The 25069-nt window shown below is 42.5% G+C and overlaps 2 protein-coding genes across 4 annotated transcripts in view; one reads left to right on the top strand and one right to left on the bottom strand.

Moving 5' to 3' along the window:
* NAA20 (N-alpha-acetyltransferase 20, NatB catalytic subunit) overlaps positions 1-705 on the top strand; it is a 26498-nt gene extending 25793 nt beyond the window's left edge. For both annotated transcript variants that reach the window (XM_068565243.1, XM_068565242.1), the window contains one exon: positions 166-705. In XM_068565243.1, coding sequence (XP_068421344.1) covers positions 166-251 — 86 coding nt within the window. In that variant the 3' untranslated portion in view covers positions 252-705. The remainder of the gene's footprint in view (positions 1-165) is intronic.
* Positions 698-25069, bottom strand: CRNKL1 (crooked neck pre-mRNA splicing factor 1). Of its 2 annotated transcripts, XR_011076832.1 has the most exons (15): positions 24919-25069; positions 23152-23304; positions 22216-22307; positions 21234-21392; positions 20609-20775; positions 12099-12277; positions 10772-10942; positions 8845-9036; positions 7870-7929; positions 7125-7205; positions 6138-6377; positions 4877-4978; positions 4181-4429; positions 2996-3233; positions 698-2070 (listed from the first exon to the last, which is right to left on the bottom strand). XR_011076832.1 is itself a non-coding variant. In XM_068565241.1 (14 exons), exons 1-14 carry the CDS (start codon positions 24967-24969, stop codon positions 3048-3050), a joined length of 2082 nt encoding a protein of 693 aa, XP_068421342.1. In that variant the 5' UTR covers positions 24970-25069; the 3' UTR covers positions 2433-3047. The 2 variants fall into 2 exon arrangements, 1 of the variants encoding a protein (XP_068421342.1); XM_068565241.1 differs by lacking the exon at positions 698-2070 and having other exon boundaries at positions 2433-3233.

Raw genomic sequence — 25069 nt, 5'->3', positions numbered from 1 at the left:
CGCGATTGAGAGTCTCACTTGTAAACACATTTCTCTTAGAATATGATAGAAGTAGGGGTAGGGGACAAAACCTCGTACGGTTTTTTTGTTTAACCTATACACTTTACATTTGATATAAAATATTCTGATATTTGGGTACTCACATTGAACTTTGCTTCCTAACAGATATGAGGAAAGCACTTTCCAGGGACACTGAGAAGAAATCCATCATACCATTACCTCATCCTGTGAGGCCGGAAGACATTGAATAACCGTGAGCAGTGGTTCTTAGGCTGATGATGCTCCGGATACTGTACGGAAAATATTATTTTCCTTAGATGATCTTGGAGCTCTATTAGGAGAAAAGGGGATCGCTTAGATCTTAAAGGCTTCAAGAAAAAAACAGGTTATAAACTTATTTTAAGTCTTGTTTCCTGTTAGCAATATCATAGCTTCTAAAGCTGTCCACTGTAATAAAATTCAGCCAGAAAAAGGCAGCTAGGTCAAAAGGAAACGTTCCACTGTTACGGCTCATAATGTAATATTCATGGTGTGCTGGGGAAAAAGCAGCTTGCTCCAATCTCCTCCTAACTTCTCTGCCTGAGAACCACTGCGGCACATATATTGTTTATTTTGTATTGAGCTGTTAATTGAAGCTTTAAAAGCATATGTGAAAAGTGTAAATCTAAGATAGATGTATAATAAAATGCACTGTTGACTCTCTGAGTATTTTCTGGAAGTTTGTTGGTCATTTATAAACCTCAGGTTATCAGGATTGGAGAAGGTCATCATTTAGGGTATATGTTGTTTCCCTTACATTTTTCATTTATATACAAAGCATTGTTTAAATGCTTACTTGGACAGTCCCTGCCCAGCACACTTAAGCGTCCTTCTTATTGCAAAGTTCTTCCCAGATACCTGTTTCCATACTGCCGGTCTCAGGTCGTTTCTTTGTCTAGTCTCACAGTGCTTTGCTTAAATCCTGCCTTTCAAAATACAAAAAGATGCTAAAATAAAGGGGAAAAAGAACCTAATTCCCAAAGAAAGGCCATGTAATTAGATCACAGGCTAACCACATATTTTCTTGTGTAGTTTTCATCGCATGCAATATCTGAAAATACCCAGTGAGTAAAAGTAGCTAAAGAAAACGAAATAAATCACAGAAATGATTATTAAAATCCTGTTACTTTTGAAAAGACTTATTTTGGTGGAGTTGAGGGTGAGAGAGAAGTGAGGTTCTCCCAGGAGAGTAATTTTTTCTTTCATGCACTTCACGCTGGCACGTTACCTGCCCGAAAGTGGCCTTAGGAGTTTACATGAGAACTTGACTGCTGTTTTTTTTTCCTTACACACACATGCGACACAAACAGAACATGATCATGATTAGTCACTTAGAGTAGCATGTGGCCTGTTCTCATCTCACCCCATGGCCCTGTGCACTTAGCCAACTCAGAGCACAGTGCCCCTCTTCGCTGACTGGACAGGCCCTGGAACTCAGCAGTCAGAGCCTATGATCCCAGCAGCCGACGCTGGTCGGGTGACTGAAGCAGCGAGGCCAAGAGTAGGTTGCTTTCACCTGCTAGTCCTGTTTCCTTCTGCCCCCAAGCGATTTTCAAGATACAATTTAACACTATATTGATTAGCTTTTATTCCCTTGGGTGAATAATACACTTGAAAATGTAATAATAAATTTGCAAACAATAAATTTGCTAATTGGCCTTATAGGTGAAAAAACACAAAGAGATGGTTCTAGTCAAACAGCCTGCGCAGTGAACAAAAAAAGATAGGCTTGAGAAATATAGGCTGGATTAAAGGAAACAACCTCTCAGATGAGTTAATTAAGGCAAGTATTTTTTTGCCTGAGAATATAAGCTTATCAGCCAGCACATTACCATCTTGTGCTGCTTTGTTTCATGACTTAGCATATAGTTACCTCAGCTGTTTTTCACGTTCTAAATCGAGGCTAAGTTGAACGTGTCAGGTTTTACAGGTAGACAGTCTACTGCAGCACGCTGGGCAACATTTATTGGTGTTCTAGGTAGAGATGATTCCCTTGTCCATTAAGTTTGGGAAACACAGCCAGCATTGCACCTGGGGATTCATAATGTATAGGAGTGTTATCAAGGGCCCTGAGAAGCCTAACGATAAAGAGATTTGTCAACAAGGCTTCCCAAACTCACTGGAGCATGGGACATTGTTTTTCACAGCTCTTAACATTACTGTTCTTTAAACAAGCCACTGCAGAGCTCAACCAGTTTGGGAGACTGATTACAGCATAAGTGAAATTCAACTAAAATGTTTTTGGTAAAAGACCTTGTTCAGAAATACAGTAACTAAATTATTTTCTAACTCGTGTTTTCAAAAACACTTAGTATAAATGGCCATTAAGAAGGTACAGCTATTTAGAAGTTAAATTAATCTAAGCACATTCAATTCCACAAGAAATGAACATATTTAAGAAAGTGGCCAGGAATGAACATTTTATTGAGCACTTACTCTGTGCCAGGAATACTCCCTTTCTAATTTAATCTTCAAAATGAGCTGGCAAAAGCCCATTTTATGAGTGAAGAAACTGAAAATAAAGGTTAAGTTATGTATCACCAAGTGGCAGAGCTGGGAATGGAACTCAAGTCAGTGTGACTCTTAAGATGTAAATAAGTTACAGGATTCAGATGAATGCATAAAACATCTTTAGGAAGAAGGCAAGCATGAGAAAACTTCACCTGAAAAGTTACTGTGAAATGTAACTGAGAACTTCTAAAAAAAAAGACTCTTTCAAAATTTTGCAGTTCCATCTAAAAGACACGCTAAGTGTTACCTTAATGACATTTCCTAATGCATGATGCATTAGGACAACACAAAATGTTGAGACTCAGACAAAGAAATCCAACAGTTAAAAAAATTCCTTTACTTGCAACCCACCCCTAACTAACCCAAGAACCTTTTAAAAATAATTCAAAAGTAGCTGCCAAAGATTCCCATCAATTCACCACTGGTGAAATATCCAAAAACTTACAGGAGTTGCAAGAGTTCCAAACTATAAATCTATAAAAATAATAAAACGTCTCTCAACAGGAAGAGGAAGGCCCGGATTCCTGCTCGGCAACGTCCGCATCTGGGTCTTGCTCGCCAGGCTCCTTCTCCTGCTGCTGTTTCTTCCACAGTTTGGCCATGGCCAGGAGCTTGAGGTTGGGCTGGTTGGCAGCATCTTCCGGAAAGATATAATCATAGTATTCTTCCCAGCCTGCATCCGACTACAGGAAAAGAGTAAAACAGTTAAAAGATAAGCTAACACATGGCTGGAATACATTTCAGTTAAAGTGGAGAATTCTCACTGAGAAACCCAGGGTTCAAATTCAACTTATCTTCATTATGCAAAACAACATCAAAGTCTACTTGGAAAGTAGAATTTTCAAAGAGAAATTAGAAGGGCCTAGCCCAGTAGAGTGGGAGTGAGTAATTGCTGTTGGATGGGTGTCGCTGCAGCTGTAGCTCACTGAGAGCTACAACCTGGTGGAAAATGCCCTAAAAATCTAAGCATAGCTCCTGTATGGTCAATCAAGAAGACAGTCAGTGTCTTCAACCCCATCTTGCAGTCTTACGTGTGAGTCTTTAAATTTTTAAAGATTTACTTAGTATTAACCCAGTAGTGAAAGCCATAAATCTGTGATTATCCTGACTCCCTGCCTTTGCATCCCACCTCCAATCGGGCACTGATTTCACTTCCTAAAGGTCGCCATGGTCCCAGCTCCCAACACCACCTTGCTTTGCTTACAATAGCCTCCCGACTGACCCTCCTCCAACAAAGCCCCTCAAATCAACCCGCAGGAGACACCAACTGTGTCAGAGCTTTACTACAGCCTAAAAAAGCCTTCTCTGGATTGGCTCCTACCTAAAGGCTGAGTTTCAATTCCCTCCACCCTGACCTCCTGCTTAATGCTCTGGAAATACATTTCATACAGTTTCTGGAACCAAGCACCAGGAAGAACCTTTGCCAACCCCCACCCTCCGTTCTCCAGCCCTGGGTGGACCATACACCCTGCTGTGTTGCCATGGTAGCCAGACTGTGACTGTCTCCTCCTCCAGCTGTCAACCCCCTTTCTCAGATTGTATACATGCCACCTAAAAGTACACATTTCAAAGTCGGGTGCATTTCTGCTCAGCTGGCATGAAAGGACCAGCTCAGGGGCTCAGTTCTTACCCCATCATCAGCTTGGACCTTTCTTCTCTTCTTGACTTTCTCTGGCATGAGTTTGTCTACTCTCTCCTTATCTGATACTGTTCCAAATTCATCTTCAAAGCTTCGCCAAGATTCCAGCAGCATAAGTCTCTCTTCCTTTTCTTCACAGTTTCGCATGGTTTTGTTAGCCTCTTCATAAATTTGTCTGCATTTAGCCAAACTTCCTTCCTTCCCTGAGGACAACTCAAACTGTGCAAAACTGATCCATACCTTAAAAAATATTATTACAGAACCAAATTAACCATGTCACTCAGAAAACAACGTAATGATAAAGCTAATTTCTTGTTAGTGACATCTGAGCATAGTAACGTGTTCATCTCTAGTATTCCAATACAACATATTGACTAGCTGCTTCTATATAGTAATGCTGAAGCAGTCTGCTTCTATATCCAATTAGGTGTCTGAAATAGTCTCAAAATCCTGAAGTTTAATTTTTTATTCAACCCTACGGTATCCAAGTTATTTACACGCAGCATAAATATTGACCTGGTATAAGCTTAACATTCCAAACTCGTCTGAGACAAGCTCTCTGTAAAAGGAAGTCATTTAAAATAAATATATTAAAAAATCCCACACACTTAAAATATAGAAATACACTATTTCTTCTGGACGGCTGATTCAAGCAAAATCAAAGACAACCCACAAAGCACAGGATACCTTGACATGTTGTGTCCGTTGAAGCAATCGTCGGTAAAGATTTCGTGTTCTTTCAGTTTCTTCCTGCTCAATTTCAAAATCAATATATGATTTCCAAAGCACCTAAGAAAGATAACTTCATAGGTCAGTCTTGACATTTAAGAAGCAACATGCTCCTATCCAAAGCACAGCCTAACTAGCATTCCAATCTAGGAAATCTAGGAACCTAGAACTTTCATGACCAATTAAGGAACAGACCGTATGTGGATACAAGAAATAATACTGGTGTTTACAGACTGGCCAAAATTTGGCTAAGAGTCTACATTATAAGAAAAAAGACCTTGGGTTCATTTTCAGATTCTCTTCTGGACTTACCAAGAAGAGCAGGGAAACTTGCCAAACCTCCCAGGCACTGTCATGAGTCTGCCACATACCAAGGACTTGCGTGGAGAAAACAGGCCTGGATCAGCCACTGCACACCGTTTTTGCCTCCACTCTAAATTCCCTGATGTGCCTGAGTCCAACTCAACAAGCATCCAGGGCACAGCTGCCCACCCGCTTGGCACAGCCCGTCAGGGCACAGGGACCAGGAAGATGTGGCCCGGACGCCTGGAGGCCGCAGTCTGTGGAGTGGTTGAGGCCAAGTGATGGGACCAGTGACACATAAAGCCCTGCCCAGTGCAGTCAGCGGGGCCTGGTGAACCGGTCAGTGCAGGGTCACACCAGAGCAAGAGTCCCTGAGCGAGCTCAGTGGTTCCTGAGAGGTTCGCGCTGTCCTCGCTGTGGTTTGGCGCCACCTCACGGCTCAAGCTTAGATCCTGACGGGATGATTTCAGGCCCTGTGGCCCGCCGGGCCGGCCTGGACAGGGGCAGTGGTACCTCCAGGAACATCCTGGTTTAGTGAGAGCCTAATCCAGGCAAAACTGCACCAGAGGGATCCCGGGCTGTGCAGTCTCAACCTTTACCTCCCCCTTGTTCTCCGGGTGGCCTTGACTGCGCTGCCCTGGCTCATCCTCTTTAGCCTTCTGTTAAGAGAAAGGGAGGAAGATCCCACCCATAAGATCCCAATTCATCCTGGTGTCACAGTGGGGCTGTGCTGTGCTGTGCTACCCGACTAGAGAGGGCTGCTTCCTGTCTCCAAAACAGGAAGTCCTAATCTGAGTGGAGAAGACTATAGGTGAGATGGTCTTTGTGCTCTAAGAGGCACACATATTCAGAAGGTCATCTGAGGTACACTGGGCAAGCGTCTAAGATAAAGCCATAGTCACCCCGTGGGCCTCACCTCCGGCATGTCCAAGCGTGGCTGACTGATGGCTAACTCGTAGATGGCCCGGGCTCTCTCAATATCACCAAGGATTGTCTCTAATTCTGCAAATTTAATCCAAGAGGTACAATTTTCAGGCCCAAATTCCAGGAACTTTTCATAAAGCTTCCGGCATCTGTCAAATTCTCGAAGCTGTAGCTCCAGTTCTATGTAACCTTTAAATAACTTGTTCTTTGGACACTTGCCTATGGAAGTTCCCTGGAAAAGAAGACAACCGACCACTGTGATGCCTGAGTGGGTCTGACGTGTGCAGACATCCTCAGCCTAGCCTAGAAGCTGTTCTCTGCTAAGCAAGAGCCTTGGCGCGTCAACATGGCACACCACCCTCTCCCTCTGCAGTATCGCACTGCTCAAACTGGCTCGACAGAGACCAAAGGAAACCTTCCAATTCACTTAGCTGTCAAGTGGGCCTGTTTCGCAAGAGATAGTGTTCCAGAACCGTTCGGAAAACTATTTTGAATTTCACCTGGTTTCTCAGGATGTCCTAGTGAATGCGGATGTCAGATGGACAACACCTCCCATGAGTAAAAGGATAATCAAGGGACGAACCCTGCTGCCCACAGCCAGGGTGAGAGTAGCTTACCAGAAGGATAGCTGCATCTGATCCTATTAAGAAATTTTAGAACACTTGTTAAGAGGAAGGTGCACTTAATACACCAAAAATCTTGTACAGGATCAGAATACTAAAGATCTAAGATTCAATGTCTCTAGCCGGAGGAAAGATCTGGTAACTGGCAGCTCTAACTGTCCAATGTTGACACAGAATAACTTAAGCGTCATCACCCAATCTTTCTTCAAAGGCCGTGCTTTCGAACAAGTCTCAGGTTATAAAGGCACAGTATTTCTGCTGCCTTCTCAGGAGGAATTACATAACCTGTAAGCGTTAAGATTTTAATTTCCTTCTCGAAGGACTTAATGATGCATCTTGAGCCTTTCTTTACTCACCAAAGCTCTTCTGGCAAATGGTAAATTTTTCTGTCTTATTTCAAACTGTGCATACAGTAACCACATTTTGGCAAATGTGAACTAGAAAACAAAAGCACAAAAACTCACATAAGTTAAATTTAAATTAACAAGGGCCACAGACGAACTTCCCTAAAGCTTCAGAGCTAGGACGGACATATCTTCTCATTTATAAGCTAAGATGACAATATTTGCCAGCAATTAGGAACAGTCATCTATACACTTCACTGTAACGCAGGGCTCTGCAGCCCCTACTGAGAGGCGGCTTTGTTTGTGGGTGTGCTGTGATCAGGCAGAACACGCCCCTCTATTCTAGAAGGCAACTCGGTCAACACCTCTGTCTCTCATGCTGGGAAATACACAGAGATCACGTGTCAACCATTCCCAGAACACGCGTGTTCCCTGCGCCTGCGGACGACCACGCAGGTGCCAGCAACAGGTTGGCTGTGCCCTCTCATGCTGAGCTCAGTCTCTCCTGATTACCATCCTCCTGGAATTTCTCCATTAGCATCTGTATCAGTCATTGGTCACTTAACACAGGCTGTCTGCTCAACTAGACTGTAAGCTGTTTTCAGAGACAAAGAGTGTTATCTTATTCTTATGTTTTCCACAGAGCCTAGCACAGGGATGAGCCAATCAATAAACATGATTTCACTGAATTATTTCACAAGTAACAGATGCAGGAGTTTGATGTGTATGGAACAGAGAACACTTAGAGCAAACATACCTTTTTATGAGGAATGAGTTCCAAAGAGGCTTGGTAAACTTGTCTTGTCCTCTCAGGATCCTGCATTAGGATACGAAATTTGCACAAAATATTCACGTCTATTACTAATACTAATTTCACTATTACTAATAAAAATGTACACCCCTAACACTGAATGTTTCTACAAGTTATTTTCAAACACTGATTGCATTTATGATCAAAATTGAACTGCCTTTGGCCATCAAACTTTGATCACAGAATCACCCACAATACAGCCCTCAAACTCTTTAGCCTGACGGCAGAAACAAAGATGTTCTACAGTCTCGGATCAGCAGCAGAAAGTTAACCTTTTCCTATTAACTTTCACACAACCAATTTCTGAAACTTTGCTAAAAGAAAGAATGTGCAATCCAGCTGTGATCCCTCTTCACGAGAAAACCCAGAAAACTATAAATAATGAAACTAAGGGCTAGTTCATTGTTCCCTTTCAAGTTCCAGGTAATAATCTTGTTGCACCTCAAGGTTTAAAAAAAATACAGCAAAACTAAAAACCACCTCCCCTGTGTCCACTACAGGTGTATAGAGTTTAAAATGTGGCAGAGGGGACTTCCCTGGTGGCACAGTGGTTAAGAACCCGCCTGCCAATGCAGGGGACGCGGGTTTTATCCCTGGTCCAGGAAGATCCCATATGCCACAGAGCAACTAAGCCCGTGCACCACAACTACTGAAGCCCGCACACCTAGAGCCTGTGCTCCCCGCAACAAGAGAAGCCGCCGCAATGAGAAGCCTGCGCACCGCAACAAAGAGTAGCCCCCACTCCCTGCAACTAGAGAAAGCCTGCATGCAGCAACAAAGACCCAAAGCAGCCAAAAAAACCCCAAAAAACAAAAAACAAACAACCTTATAAAATGTGGTATCAGTTCCCAGCCACGCCAGCAGGGCCAAGGCACAGGGGGAGAAGCCCGCCCCCACCCATCCCAGGACTCGGCTCTGCACCTTCGCCTCCAGCTCCTCGTAGAGGGCGTAGTTGATCCATAGGTAGATGTAGCGCTTCCAGTGCCTCTTCTCCTGCACGGGCGGCACGTTGGCAATGGCTCGCTCGTAGACTTCCCGCACCGTCTCTGCCTCTGCGTCGCTTTCCACCAAGCGCAAGTAATCGAACCATGCGTCGTAGTTGTGCGGGTTAGCCTAGAAAGACAAGGTTAATAATTAGAAACCAGGGCTTCCCTGGTGGCGCAGTGGTTGAGAGTCTGCCTGCCAATGCAGGGGACGCAGGTTCGAGCCCTGGTCTGGGAGGATCCCACATGCCGCGGAGCAACTGGGCCCGTGAGCCACAACTGCTGAGCCTGCGCGTCTGGAGCCTGTGCTCCGAAACGGGAGAGGCCACGACGGTGAGAGGCCCGCGCACTGCGATGAGGATTGGCCCCCGCTTGCCGCAGCAGGAGAAAGCCCTCGCACAGAGACGAAGACCCAACACAGCTAAAAATAAAATAAATTAATTAAATAAATTTAAAGATATTCAAAAAAATAATAATAATAATTAGAAACCAAACCCAGAGCTGCACCTGTGGGACTATGTGGGCTGAAAGAAGGCAGCAGGCTGACTTTCTGTACTCTAGCAACTTTTTTCTAGACTTTACAGGCTATTTCATTTAAAAATACCATTCTTGAGATTCTATAATAGGAAAGGAAAAGGACTATAGAAGACAGACTATTAGCCAGAGGTCCCCCCAGCAAAGCCCCTTGTATCTACAACAGCTTATTTTTTTGGACTATACCAATTTTTCATTTTTTTTCAAGAAGGTGTAAGTGGAAAGATGACTTAGAGACAAATACATAAAGATCGATAACAACTAATGTTTTCTGCTTTTCTGTTTTCTCTAATGAAGCAGCAAATGGTACTCAGAGCCGACCCCTGTTCTGGTGGTGCCCTGGATGCCTCTGCCCCACAGGGTGAAGGGTGCCAGGTCCCCATCTTCCCACCCCCGGCAGCCACCACACTTGGCTGAGTAAGGGCCCCTGCTGGAGGGTCTGGCGCACACGAGTGGGTGACGTGGAGATGAAGCACACTGAGAACTGGTTTGTGGAAGTAGTATCCATTGGTGGGTCAGTCATTCCCGGCCAGAGTGAAATGTGACTGTCTCATCTCCTGCTCCAGGACTTTCTGCAACTGCCCTGATTCCCGCCCATTTTCCAAGCCTGCTCCTCCAGCTTCCTATTGATTCTGTAAACCTCCCAGGATCTATAGCTATGAAAACAGACATCTATTTTTTTCAGAAGTGTCTTTGTTTATATATGTGACTCCATAGCACTATGCCTAGATTTAAAATTACGATGGAATTATACCATGCTCACAACTGCAAAGCCTGTCTTTTCAATTAACAGCAATATGTCTTGAACACATCTTGCTGACCCCATTTAACACCAGACTTAGTCCTTTGTTTGGAGATATCTTAATCAATTTGGCCAAGCAGAAGTATTTTAAAACACAGAGCAGAGCAGTAAAGGAAAACACTACTACCTCTGAATTCAAATCAAAATAGTACGTTACAGACAGAAATGAGAATGGAACCCTAACTACAGTACGTCTTTTGTTCAAGCAATTAAGCCAAAAGGTAATGTATAAAAATGGGTTTTTTCGATCAATCTCTGACTCTTCCATCTTCTTTAAAAAATGAGCTCAAATGGATTTCAGACTGCTTTTGCTCAAGTTCTTTGTGTACAATCAGCAACCAACAAAGTGACTTCCAACATGCGAGTGGCAGAGCAAATCCAAGCGCTGTCTGCTTGCCTTTTCTACCAGCCCCGTTTACCTCCCCACCTGGAACGCCAATTTACTGCAGACACATGACGGAGAGCGATGCTGTCGCCCAGGACTAGCCAGCAGGTCCTGCCAGCACAACGACTCACCGCCAGCGCTCACCTTCACCTCCTCCTCGTACTGGAACCTCCGTTTGCTCACGATGATGTCTTCAATGCCCCGCCTGTCACCAAACTTCTTCTCAAAGACGGTGTAATTTTTAAAGAGCTCCTGGGCTTCCTGCTTTGAAATTCGATCCAGGGCGTACTTATAGATCACTCGTACCCTCTCAAACTGAAAGCAGACAGGATGATTATCTTCCAGAACACAGCACTCTCATTCTAGCCACAACTTGAAAAGTAATTATGACATAAAACATTACTTGTAAGTTAGATTATGAGGCCTCAAAATGTCCAAAGTATGACTTTTCTTCTCCCTTTTGTTGAGGTACTTTCAGCCAGGATGGACAAACACTATCCTCTGAGCCCCACATTTAACAGTGTTCCTAACGCTGCCAGCTGGACGTCGTCCGCGCATCTCAGACTCACCCGAGCTCGCTCCTCCCACCCAGCTGGGTCGTTGTCAGACTCCCCGTCCTGGGGAGTCACACCCCCCACCCTGATCACACACCTGCTCTGTCAGGGGCCTCCCCAACTCCTCTCTCCTGCATTCCTCACACTCGCTGCTTCCACAGCCCAGCCCTTTCTACCTCCTCAACACAGCCCTTCACTTCTCCCCAGGCCCCTGCCGACCCACCTCCATTTCTCCCTGGACCATGTGAAAAGCGCCCCCGTGCCCACTCTGCTGTCCTCCCCCCAATACACTCTGCATGAACCAGCCAGAGGCTCCCCTCACAGCACAGGTGACAGCCGACCACTTCCTGCTTAAGACCCTCCACACTTCCCACCAGCCTGAGGAATCTGAACTCACCTCTGGGACCTGTGCAAGACCCTGCATTCAGATCCCAGCCAACCCCTCCCAATCCTGTATTATTTGAGCTACATTACAGGATTATTTTCCATACATACTATGGGAGAAAATAACTGACTTCTCCTGGGGCAATCTCTGTTTCCATTTCATATTCTGTTCTCTGTACTGAGGGCTCTGGGCTTTTTGTTTCCCAGGTTCATTACCTGTAAAGCCCTTTAATCAGGGTATCAAATGACTCTCAGTTTACAGATAATATTCTCATTCTAGGTTTAAAGACTTAATTTTGAAGCAGAGCACAACAAAATTAAGACAGTTATAATATCATCCATAATCACTCACTCCCAATCTGCAGCTTGGCCAGATATATGCTGTTTTCCTTGAGAAATCACGTTTTCATATTTTGAAAGCATTTTCTCCAAGGGTAAGTGAATAAGAAAATGTAAATGAACTCAATGTGCACAAAAAATAATCTTTTCTAAGCTGTTCTGCAACATAATCAAGTTCCTTTAAGTTTACTTACTTCTTTCTGATTTTCCTCAAATTTGGCAAAGGCAACATAAAGGTGTTCATCCATATGTTCATCCCCAAAGAATTCGACAGCTCTCTCATACACCTTCCGCGCATGGGCAAAGTAACCATGCTTTTCTTCAAAGCGGGCGTACTTGATCCAGTTCTTCACATCAGGGTGCACAAGAACAAGTGAGCGGGATTAAAGAAAAACCAGGCAGAACAACGTGGCTTAAAAAACAAAAACCCAAACCCAAACCCAGAACCTCAACAACACACACTATGGGTGGCTACAGGGGTGATAAAACATGTACAAAGGTGGAGACCCACTAACCTGTGACCACCCAAGCGGCCATGTCTTGTTTGTGTGGCCTCCTCCAATGCTTACTCAGTATTTTAGGAGTGGTACAAACAGCAGTTTGGAGCCACAAAAAGCTGAAGCCTATGACTAGCCATGTGATCTGGACAAGTCATTTATCTTATCTAAGCCTCAGTTTTATCATCTATAAATAGAGGAAAATAATACCAACCAACCTCATTTGATGACTGCCAACTTTAAATGAGAAAAATGTGTGTAAAGCTCTTAGCAATTTCAGGCCAAAAGAATGTGCTCAACAAATGGCACTTTTTGTAGTATCTGCTCAGTAAAATTAATATTTGAATTACTGATTAAGAAAAAAACATGTGGGAGGAGTCAAGATAGCTGAATAGGAGTACATGGAGCTCACCTCACCCCACAAATATATCAAGAATACATCTACAAATGGAACAGTTCTCACAGAGCACCTGCTGAACACTTGCAGAAGACCTCAGACACCTGAAAGGGCAAGAAAGATCCCTGCGTAACCAGGTAGGACGAAAGAAAGAAACAAAAAGAAGAGGAAGGGGGATGGGACCTGTGCCCCTCTGGGGGAGCTGAAGGAGTGGGGAGGCTCCCGCACCCAGGGAAGCCCCCTCCCTGGTGGGGAGATCAGCTGGGACAGAAGAGGAGCTTCAGGGACTTGCAGAAGAGCACAGCAACTGGTCTGTGGCAGGCAGGACAGAGTGTGACTGACACAGATGGTCCCTGCCTCAGCCCTGCACACCCCAACCTGAGATGTGTGTCTGCCGGTGCAGAGGGGCTGGGTGCTGGAACGTGGCGTTGGAGAGCAGATCCGGGGAGAAGACTGCCATTGGCTGCAGCACAGAGACAGCCTGGAGGGACAGGAGTTTGGAGCTCCACAACCAGGAACGTTTGTGGAGGAAGCTGAGGCTGCCATTGCAGCCTCCTTCCCCACGTACCAGGCCCTGCCTCCACGCGCACTGGGAGGGACTCCCGCCTGGGTGGGCTTGAACACCCCGATTCCTGGCCCAGCCCCCTCCGACCTGAACCCAAGGAGGAACAGGCCAAGACACATATTAATCAGTGACAAAAATTAAATACAAAGAAATAATATCAAAGCAACAAGGGAAAAGCAACAAATAACACACAAGGAATCCCCATAAGGTTATCAGCTGATTTTTCAGCAGAAACTCTGCAGGCCAGAATGGAGTGGCACCATATATTTAAAGTGATGAAAGGGAATAACGTACAACCAAAAATACTCTACCCAGCAAGGCTCACATTCAGATTCGATGGAGAAATCAAAAGATTTACAGACAAGCGAAAGCTAGGAGAATTCAGCACCTCCAAACCAGCTTTACAACAAATGCTAAAGGTACTTCTTTAGGTGGAAAAGAAAAGGCCACAACTACAAACAAGAAACGGGAAAGCTCACTGGTAAAGGCAAACATAAAGTAAAGGTAGGAAATTATCCACACACAAATATGGTATCAAAACCAGCAACCGTGAGAAGAGAATACAAATGCAGGAAATGGGAAATGCACTTGAAATTAAGAGACGAGCAACATAAAACAACCTTGTATATATATATATATACATAGACTGCTATATCAGAATCTCATGGAAACTGCAAACCAAAACACTACGATACACACACACACACACACACACACACAAAAGCAATCCAAACACAACACTAAAGACAGTCATCAAATCACAAGAGAACAAAAGAGGAAGGGAAGAAAAAAGACCTACAAAAACAAATCCAAAACAATTAAGAAAATGGCAATAAGGACATACATATCAATAATTACCTTAAACGTAAATGGATTAAATGCTCCAATCAAAAGACACAGACTGGCTAAATGGATACAAAAACAAGACCCATATATATGCTGTCTACAAGAGACCAACTTCAGATCTAGGGACACATATAGACTGAAAGCGAGGGGATGGAAAAAGGTATTCCATGCAAATGGAAAGCTGGAGTAGCAATACTCATATCAGACAAAACAGACTTTAAAATAAAGACTGTTACAAGAGACAAGGAAGGACACTACATAATGATCAAGGGATCAATCCAAGAAGATGTAAAATTGTAAATACAGATGCACCCAACATAGAGCACCTCGATACATAAGGCAAATGCTAACAGCCATAAAAGGGGAAATCGACAGTAACACAGTAATAGTGGGGGACTTCAACACCTCACTTTCATCAATGGACAGATCATCCAGACAGAAAATCAATCAGGAAACACAGGCCTTAAATGACACATGAGACCAGATAGACCTAATTGATATTTACAGAACATTCCATTCGAAAGCAGCAGAATACACTTTCTTCAAGTGCATATGGAACATTCTCCAGGATAGATCACATACTGGGCCACAAATCAAGCCTCGGTAAATTTAAGAAAACTGAAATCATATCAAGCATCTTTTCTGACCACAACACTATGAGATTAGAAATCAATTACAGGAAAAAAACTAAAAAACACAAACACTTGGAAGCTGAACAATATGTTACTGAACAACCAAAGGATCACTGAAGAAATCAAAGAGGAAATCATAAAATACCTAGAGACAAATGACAACAAAAACACAACAGTCCAAAACCTACTGGATGCAGCAAAAGCAGTTCTAAGAGGGAAGTTTGCAGCAATACAATCTTACCTCAGAAAACAAGAAAAATCTCAAGTAAACAACCTAAACTACACCTAAAGCAACAAGAGAAAGAAGACAACAAAACCCCCAAAGTTAGTAGAAGGAAAGTAATCATCAAGTTCAGAGCAGAAATAAATGAAATAGAGAGAAAAAAACAAAAGGAAAAAAAATCAATGAAACTAAAAGCTGGTTCTTTGAAAAGATAAACAAAACTGATAAACCTTTAGCCAGACTCATCAAGAAAAAAAAGGGAGACGTCCCAAATCAATAAAACTAGAAATGAAAAAGGAGAAGTTACAACTGACACCACAGAAAAACCAAGGATCATAAGAGACTACTAAAGCAACCATACGCCAATAAAATGGACAACCTAGAAGAAATGGACAAATTCTTAGCAAATTCTTAGAAAGATAACAACCTTCCAAGACTGAACCAGGAAGAAACAGAAAACATGAACCAACCAATCTCAAGTACTGAAGTTGAAACTGTGATTAAAAACTTCAAACAAACAAAAGTCCAGGACTAGATGGCTTCACAGGTGAATTCTATTGAACACTCAGAGAAGAGTTAACACTGATTCTTCTGAAACTTTTCCAAAAAATTGCAGAGGAAGGAATACTCCCAAGTTCATTCTACAAGGCCCCCATCATCCCGATACCAAAACCAGAAAAGGTACCACAAAAAAAGAAAATTACAGGTCAATATCACTAATGAACACAGATGCAAAAATCCTCAACAAAATACTAGCAAACCTACTCCAACAATACATTAAAAGGATCATACACCATGATCAAGTCAGATTTATCCAAGGGATGCAAGGATTCTTCAATATCTGCAAATCAATCAGTGTGATACACCACATTAACAAACTGAAGAATAAAAACCATATGATCATCTCAATAGATGCAGAAAAAGCTTCTGACAAAATTCAACACCCATTTATGATAAAAACTCTCCAGAAAGTGGGCACAAAGGGAACATACCTCAACATAATAAAGCCCATATATGACAAACCCACAGCTAACATCATACTCAATGGTGAAAAACTAAAAGCATTTCCTCTAAGATCAGGAATAAGGCAAGGATGTCCACTGTCACCACTTTTATTCAACATAGTTTTGGAAATCCTAGCCACGGCAATCAGAGAAGAAAAAGAAATAAAAGGAATCCAAATTGGAGAGAAAGTAAAACTGTCACTGTTTGTAGATGACATGATACTATACTTAGAAAATCCCGAAGATGCTACCAGAAAACTACTAGAGCTCAATCTGGTAAAGTTGAAGGATACAAAATACACAGAAATCTCTTGCATTCCTATACACTAACAACGAACAATCAGAAAGAGAAAATAAGGAAACAATCCCATTTACCATCACATCAAAAAGAATAAAATACTTGGGAGTAAACCTATTACCTAAGAAGGCAAAACACTTGTACTTACAAAACTATAAAATGCTAATGAAAGAAATCAAAGATGACACAAACAGATGGAAAGATATAACATGTTCTTGGATTAGAAGAATCAGCACTGTCAAAATTACTATACTACCCAAGGCAACCCAGAGATTCAACGCAATCCCTATCAATGGCATTTTTCACAGAAGTAAAAAAAAAAAATTTTTAATCTGTATGGAAACACAAAAGACCCCAAACAGCCAAGGCAATCTTGAGGGAAAAAAAACAGAGTTGGAGGAATTAGGCTCCCTGGCTTCAGACCATATTACAAAGCTACAGTCATCAAAACAGTATGGTATTGGCACAAAAACAGAAATATAGATCAAGAGAACAGGATAGAAAGCTCAGCGATAAACCCACACACCTATGGTCAACTAATCTATGACAAAAGAGGCCAGAATATAAAATGGAGCAAAGATAACCTCTTCAATAAGTGGTGCTGGGAAAACTGGACAGTTATATGTAAAAGAATGAAATGAGAACACTCCCTAACACCATACACAAAAATAAACTCAAAATAGATTAAAGGACTAAATGTAAAGCCAGATACTCTTAGAGGAAAACAGGCAGAACACTGACATAAACTGCAGCAATATCTTTTTGGTTCCACCTCCTAGAGTAATGAAAATAAAAACAAAAATAAATGTGACCTAATTAAACTTAAAAGCCCTTGCACATCAAAGGAAACCATAAACAAAATGAAAAGACAACCCACAGAATGGGAGAAAATATTTGCAAACGAAGCAACCAACAAGTGATTAATCTCCAAAATATACAAATAGCTCATGCAGCTCTATATCAAAAAACCAAACAACCCAATCAAAAAATGGTCAGAAGATCTAAACAGACATTTCTCCAAAGAAGACAGATAGATGGTCAAAATGCACATGAAAAGATGCTCAACATCACTAATTATTAGAGAAATGCACATCAAAACTTCAATGAGGTATCACCTCACACCAGTCAGAATGGCCATCATCAAAGAGTCTACAAACAATAAATGCTGGAGAGGGTGTGGAGAAAAGGGAACCCTCTTGCACTGTTGGTGGGAATGTAAATTGATACAGCCACTATGAAGAACAGTATGGAGGTTCCTTAAAAAACTAAAAATAGAACTACCATACGACCCAGCAATCCCACTACTGGGCATATACCCAGAGAAAACCTGAATTCAAAAAGAGTAATGTACCACAATATTCACTGCAGCACTATTTACAATAGCCAGAACATGGAAGCAACCTAAGTGTCCATCGACAGATGAACAGATAAAGAAGACATGGCACATATATACAATGGAATATTACTCAGCCATAAAAAGAAACGAAAGTGAGTTATTTGTAGTGAGGTGGATGGACCTAGAGACTGTCATACAGAGTGAAGTAAGTCAGAAAGAGAAAAACAAATACCAGATGCTAACACATATATATGGAATTAAAAAAAAAAAAAGGTTCTGAAGAACCTGGGGGTAGGACAGGAATAAAGACGCAGACACAGAGAATGGACTTGAGGACACGGGGAGGGGGGAAGGGTAAGCTGGGACGAAGTGAGAGAGTGGCATGGACATATATACACTACCAAATATAAAACAGATAGCTAGTGGGAAGCAGCTGCATAGCACGGGGAGATCAGCTCGGTGCTTTGTGACCACCTAGAGTGGTGGGATAGGGAGGGTGGGAGGGAGTCGCAAGAGGGAGGGGATATGGGAATATATGTATATGTATAGCTGATTCACTTTGTGATACAGCAGAAACTAACACACCATTGTAAAGCAATTATACTCCAATAAAGATGTTTAAAAAAAAAACAAACTAAATATAGAACTACCATATGATCCAGCAATCTGGGCATACATCTGGAGAAAACTGTAATTTGAAAAGATACATGCACCCCATGTTCATTGCAGCAGCATTTACAATAGCAAAGACATGGAAACAACCTAAATGTCCATCTACAAAGGAATGGATAAATGAGATATCGTACATATATACAATGGAATACTACTCAGCCGTAAAAAAGAACGAAATAATGCCATTTGCAGTAACATGGATAAATCTAGAAATTATCATACTAAGTGAAGTAAGTCAGGCAGAGAAAGACAAATATATATCACTTATATGTGGAATTCAATTAAAAAAATGATACAAATGAACTTTTTTTGCAGAGAGAAACAGACTCACCAATATTGAAATCAAACTTAACAGTTACCGAAGGGGAAACGTCAGGGGAAGTGATGGATTGGGAGATTGGGATTAACATACACACACTACTATATATAAGATAGATAACTAACAGGGACCTACTGTATAGCACAGGGAACTCTACTCAATGTTCTGTGGTAACCTATATGGGAAAAGAATCTGAAAAAGAATGGATACATGTATAACTGATTCACTTTGCTGTACACCTGAAACTAACACAACATTGTAAATCAACTATACTCCAATAAAAATATAAGGAAAAAAAAAAAAAAGGGAAGTTCCCTAGCAGTCCAGTGGTTAGGACTTGGCGCTTTCACTGCCATGGTCCAGGTTAAATCCCTGGTCAGATAACTAAGATTCTGCAAGGTGCATGGCACAGACAAAAAAAATCTTTAAAAAAAAATGAAAGGAAGAAAGAAAAAAACATGTCACAAAAGGAGAACTTCTAACCAGAGCCAAGAGAAAGTTCTGAATTACCATTTACTTCTTCACAGGACGTATGTATTTTTAATCTACCTTCCGTGAAGAAACTGTTAATTTCTAAAGTAGTAATACATTCAAATAGGGCAACGATGTAAAAAGTGCAGGCTCTAAAGTGGCTACTAGGTTCAAATCCCATCTCCATCACTACCCGAGAGACCCTCTCCTGCCTGTTTCCTCATCTGTAGAATGAAGCAATTTCCTGAGTCACAGGGCTGTGGTGGGGATTAAATGACAATATCTGTAAAGTGCTTAGAATAATGCATGGCACAAAGCAGGCACTATAAATGCTGTTGTTAAACTAGTAATATCAAAATGAGTAGTCATATTTAAGATGTTAAAATTGCATAATAAAGTTGAGTCTTGTATCTCGCAGTAGTTATGTTCTATGAAGTCATTCTGCCTAGCAAATACCATATCACTGCTCCTAGGGGAAATACATACACACACATAGATACACACACACACACACATCTCACACAGATTGTGATTTTAAATCCTAAAAACTAATGTTGGTAGATTCTCTTTTCTTTATTTCATGAAAGAGAAAACAAGTCTCAGAAGTGTTAAGTGACTTGCCTGAGGCCGCCCACTAACTGGTGCCAGAGAAAGGATTCAGCCCTGTCCAGCTGGCCCCAGAGCTGAAGTGTCTCTCTCTCCCCTGTACCGCCCCTCCCATCCCTTGCCCCGGTCATCCTTGCAGGAGAGCAGAGACAGAAGGCAGATGCTCGTCTTGTCTGTCCTCAACTGGGACCATGTGTCTTGGGTGATTCAAATTTTTCATCACTCTGGGCTTGTCTGCAAATGACTGCCAAAGTACAACAAATACTGATTTGGGGTTTACAAATAAACTTTAGCAAGCAGAATTCACGAGTACAAGAACAGTGAAAAAGTAGAATCAACTACTTCAAGTTGCTGAGAGTGCTTTCCTGTGTTACCATCTCCTCTTCGCAGTCAGCCCACAGCGGGAACTTTTATTTTCCTTTCAAAGATGAGGACACCAAGGCTCCAAGGAGTTACCCGACGCATTGAGGTCACATGGCTAGTAAATGGTGACCCTCTAGATCAACTTCAGTACCGGTGCTGATGACCAACATACACCCCAGAACAAACCAGGACCCACTGCAGCGGCCAGGGCCTTAGGATGTCACCTTCCACAAGGAACCACAGTGTTAATGCCAAAGTATAAACAGACCAAAGTCTCACTGGAAAAGATTCAATTATCCAGACCACAAACTTTTTTTCTGACCAACCTGTGTCCCTAGAAAATATAAACGAAGTCTATGCAGCAGATGTTGACTTCTAGGCCAACACCAATGACCACATGTCCCAACCAGACCACAGCCCCACGGGAGTGCAGCACCTGGGAAAAGGGCACCACGCAGACCCGTTCAAAGGATATAGCGCTCATAAATGGTGCGGGCCCGATCCACCTCTTTGTATCTCAGCTCGAAGTTGATGTAGGAGTGCCAGGCCTGCTCCTCTGGCTGCCACTCCATCCAGCGCTCGAACACCTGCCGGGCACCCGCCATGTTCCCCAGCATCTCCTCCATGTACGTGTACTTGTACCTTTAACAAAATCATCCCCAATTATCTGTCATGGTCAAAATGACTTAGGCAAAAAAACAGTCTCTGGCAATTTCTAGCTCTAACTTTGTTCAACATGAAGAAGATTTAGGGCTTTATCTTCCCTAAAGGTTAAGTCAAACATGTTTTCATATTAAAATGTAAATCTGAGAAGGATCAACCATTGGAAAAAAGGATTTTTCTCCTCAAAAGTTGCTTAGCTTGACAAGCTGATTTTTATGCATAAAAGATTACAACCAAAATTTGTTCTGATTACACAGCTATTATACGTTGAGATTGTAACTTAGCAGACTAAAGGACATTAGAAAGTACTGACAGTATGTTTAAAGAAAAAATAAGATGTAAGATTAAATATATATACAACTATAAACAAAATAAATACACAAAAGTGTGGAAATTTGCAGTCTACAGAAAGCCATTTCATTAGATCAGAAACTTACCAGAACTGGTTGACGCGAGGCAGAGTCGTTATGGCCCGGTCCCAGATATTTCGGGCATGGTTGACCTGGCGATTCTTCATTTCCATTTCTGCATATTTCAGCCAGAGTGTAATATTTCGATAGTCCACATCCAAAGCACGTTCGTATATTGATCGAGCCCTAGAGAAGCAAGATTTGGAGGGTATCAGAAACAGTACATGCAACACACATGGCAAGCATTTGAAACCATCTGCAGGGCTCTGCTATTTTGTCAGGTGTTTACCGTGAGCCGGGTTCTGGGCATAAAAAGGTGAAAAGATGTGATGTTCTCAGGAACCTTAACAAGACTTAGAGAAAGACTGACATGCGTGTAATTGCAACGCAATGTGATAAATGTTATAGTCAAGGTCTGCACAAGGAAGTAGAGGGGAAAGAAATAAAAACGTCTGGTGGAAAAGGCCAGGCAGTAGGTAAGAACTTGGGAAAAGGTCCAGAGGCCAAGGTGGGGAGGGAGGATGCTCACTGCAGGCAGAGAGAACAGCCAGGTGTCAGGTCGAGGAGGCAAGATGTGCTCAGGGAGCGGCAGGTTCTCGGGCCCAGCCAGAGCAGGGGGCATGCTGGGAGAACGCAGAAAGGGGGACAACAGGAAGGCTCAGGCTGTGATGTCATCTTTTTGGCCACTGGTTTTCAGTGGAACAATTTTTATTTAAAAAAAAAAAAAAAATCCCAATATGGAGAAAGCAGATGGAACTGCACTTCTCTGGCTATAAAGTGTGTGCCCATGGCGAGACCCACCTTGGAGAGCCTCCACTGCTCCCCCCAGGACTGTTCCACCACAGTGGCCCTCACGCCCCTCAAAGGAACCCTAGGGTCCCATGGAACAGACTTTGAAAATTATTACCAGAGGCACGCGCTTTTACTCGTGCTTTAACTTTTTCTATGTTTTAGTATCTGGTAATTTATGAATTTTTATTTATACAATTACATGCTCAGTGATTTTTACCTTTGAATCTCCTTTAGACTCTCTTCCCATTGTGCATATTTTATCCAGTTACTAATCACGGTCCTGTTTTTTCTTATGTTATCTTCAAAAGTCTGGCGAAAGGCAAAAACGGTCAAATTAAAGGGGAAGTGACTAAAAATGACATCGTCTTTTGTCTATTGATCTTTGTACTAAGAAGTTTATTCATTTTGCTCTTATTTAAGAGAAATTACATCCTGGAAGCCTTAAGAAATAAGAAACCTACTAAAGAAGGTTATGGTTACAAGTGTTTCCTTAAAGTCTTACATGCAAACAAAGAGAAAAACTTTAGATAAAAAGAATTATTAGTAGAATTGTTGATATTTTCTCTTATTGCTCATGACAACTAACTGGTACTTTAATATACTCTACACTTTTCCTAATAAGAAAATGTTTTTACCTGTTTAAGTCCTCTCAATGTCTCAGAATTTCATACACAGCTCATTGAGGATAACTAATAAGTAGATACAGTAAGATCAGCAGTTTAAAATGATCCCACATCCTAGGGTGAGAAGGTTGGATCAGATCCCCAAGTCTTCTCGCAGCTCGATCCCAGGTTTTACCTCTTAACACACAAGGCGGTACAGACAGAAGAACGTAATGCAATCTCGCTAATTCCACCCCTCCTCCAGCTGTCTGTTGTTCTGCCTGGTAAACTTCCACTCATCTTTGATTCAGCACCAAACATTCTGTCTCTGATGGATTTAATTTCTTTAAGACAGACAACTCACAGCATATTTCACAGAGCTCAGCACAATGCAATCACCTGGTAACCAGAAGTTATACTATTCATGTGGCTAGAAAAAACACTCACCTCTTCTTAGGTTATAGTCTCTCTAACCAGTAAGGAACTTTCCAAACTCTGACCTATAAATTCCTAACAGTATCAACAGACTAAAAGAAATCACATGGACCGACCTTCCTCTTCCTTAGTTTGTAATCATTTAACTCTTCTTCATCTGTGATCTTCTGTTGAGGGGGAGGTGGAAGAAGCTCAAGTTCTCTTTCCTTAGCTTCTCTTAGCAGTTGCTCCGCAGTTATCTGCACCTCAGCTGGGGCTTTGTTTTTCACCTTTTAAGACAGGAGACATTTCTATTTTTAGCAAGTGCTCTTCGCAACAAGGTTTAAGAAACAAATGAACATTTTTCTGGATGTGAACTTTATAAACATTATTACAAGATGCCCTCTTTGCATGACATGCTCCCATTTCTCTATGAAACAAAGTAAAAAAAATATTTTCTATCTTACGCAGGGTATTATCTATTACAAAGCCATAGGGAGAAGCCTCAAGAGACAAGAGAGAAAAACCAGCAAGTTTTCCCTTTTAGAATAGTATAATAATAAACTTCGAGGCTGCCTTGGTAAAATTCTCACAAAAGGTTTTGTTTCATCAAGATGTGTGCCATTTCTTATCTGGCATTTCAACCTCTATTTACAGAATTCTTCAATTTCTGCCCCAGGTGGATAACTGCATTTGACTTTTCATGGCATTTCAAAGACATATCACTAAGTTCCCATCATTAGACTGTAAGCTTCTTGAGGTCTCAGAGCTGTGCTGTCCAACACAGCAGCCATGAATCACATTTGGTGAGTCCAAACTGGGCTGCGAGTGTAAAACACACACGGGATTTTGAAGACTTAATATGAAAAAGAGAATAAACTACCTAATTAAACTTTTTATATTCCTTACATGTTGGAATGACACTATCTTGGCTACACCGGTTAAATATAATATATAAATTAAAATGCACGTCACCTGTTTTAACTTTTTAACACAGCTATGAGAAAACTTACAATTACCTATGTGGCTCATGTTATATTTCTATGGGACCCATGGAGCCCAATAAAAGTTTATGGAACTGAATTATAAGAAATATTAAGTATTTAATGCCATGTGTGGAATGATGATGGTGATAATGATAATGACGATGGCTCATACCTAATGAGCATTAACTGCCAGAAGCTGTGCTATGTGCTTTCTACGCATTACCTCACGGGGTCATCTACATGGGTATGTAAAGGACAGGCTCCAGAAACAGACTGGAGGGAGAGTATCTGTAAAGACTTAGAACAAAGCCTGTCACATATATTAAGCACTCACTAAGTATTAGCCGCCGACGGAAATATCAGAGCGTATCAGATATTTTGTTTAATTGCTTACATTATGCCAACACACAGCTCTTGTCATCTACTCTCATTCCCTCCACTCTCAGCTGGGAAACTCCTATTCCGCCTTCAAGGGTCAGCTTAACCGTCTCTTCCTCAGCAAAGTTTACGCTGGAAACCCCTCACACAAGCCCAGATGCCACGGCATATTCCACTCGGCCTCAGTAGCCTTTGCAAGGTTGCCATTTTACCCTTAAGGTATCTTACTGGAGGACTGCTCGTCGCCCGCCCTCGTTGGAGCCCCCCAGCGCCTAGAGCTTGCCTGGCTCAGCTGGCCTGTACTGAAGGACCCCACTCCTTCCCCCGCAAAACACCTCCCCACACGACGGCCCCGTGGACACTGGTGTGCCTCCCCGCCCCCCGCCCCCCAGCGGCTGGCCCTTCCCTCCCGCTTCTCCGCGGTCCCGCACGGGGCGGGCCGGCTCCCGGGACCACACGCCTCCCGCCCCGGGCATCACCTAGGCGGAGCCAACCCCTCCCCTAGGCCTCTCTTCCACGAGGCCCCGCGCCGCCGCCTACCTTGGCCACTTTGGGGATCCTCTGCTTCCCGGCCGCGGTGGAGGCCGCCATGGCTGCAGCGGGAGACTCAGGCGACCCCTAGACCCCACAAACGGGCCCAGAGCCCTCGCCCGCACCGCAAAGCTCTCCGACAAGCTGGATCCCGGAACGG

This window comes from Eschrichtius robustus, chromosome 16, assembly GCF_028021215.1.
Source record: "Eschrichtius robustus isolate mEscRob2 chromosome 16, mEscRob2.pri, whole genome shotgun sequence".
Lineage (NCBI taxonomy): Eukaryota > Metazoa > Chordata > Mammalia > Artiodactyla > Eschrichtiidae > Eschrichtius > Eschrichtius robustus.
The sequence above is the reverse complement of the archived record's forward strand: the minus strand, read 5'-3'. Positions and strand labels throughout refer to the sequence as shown.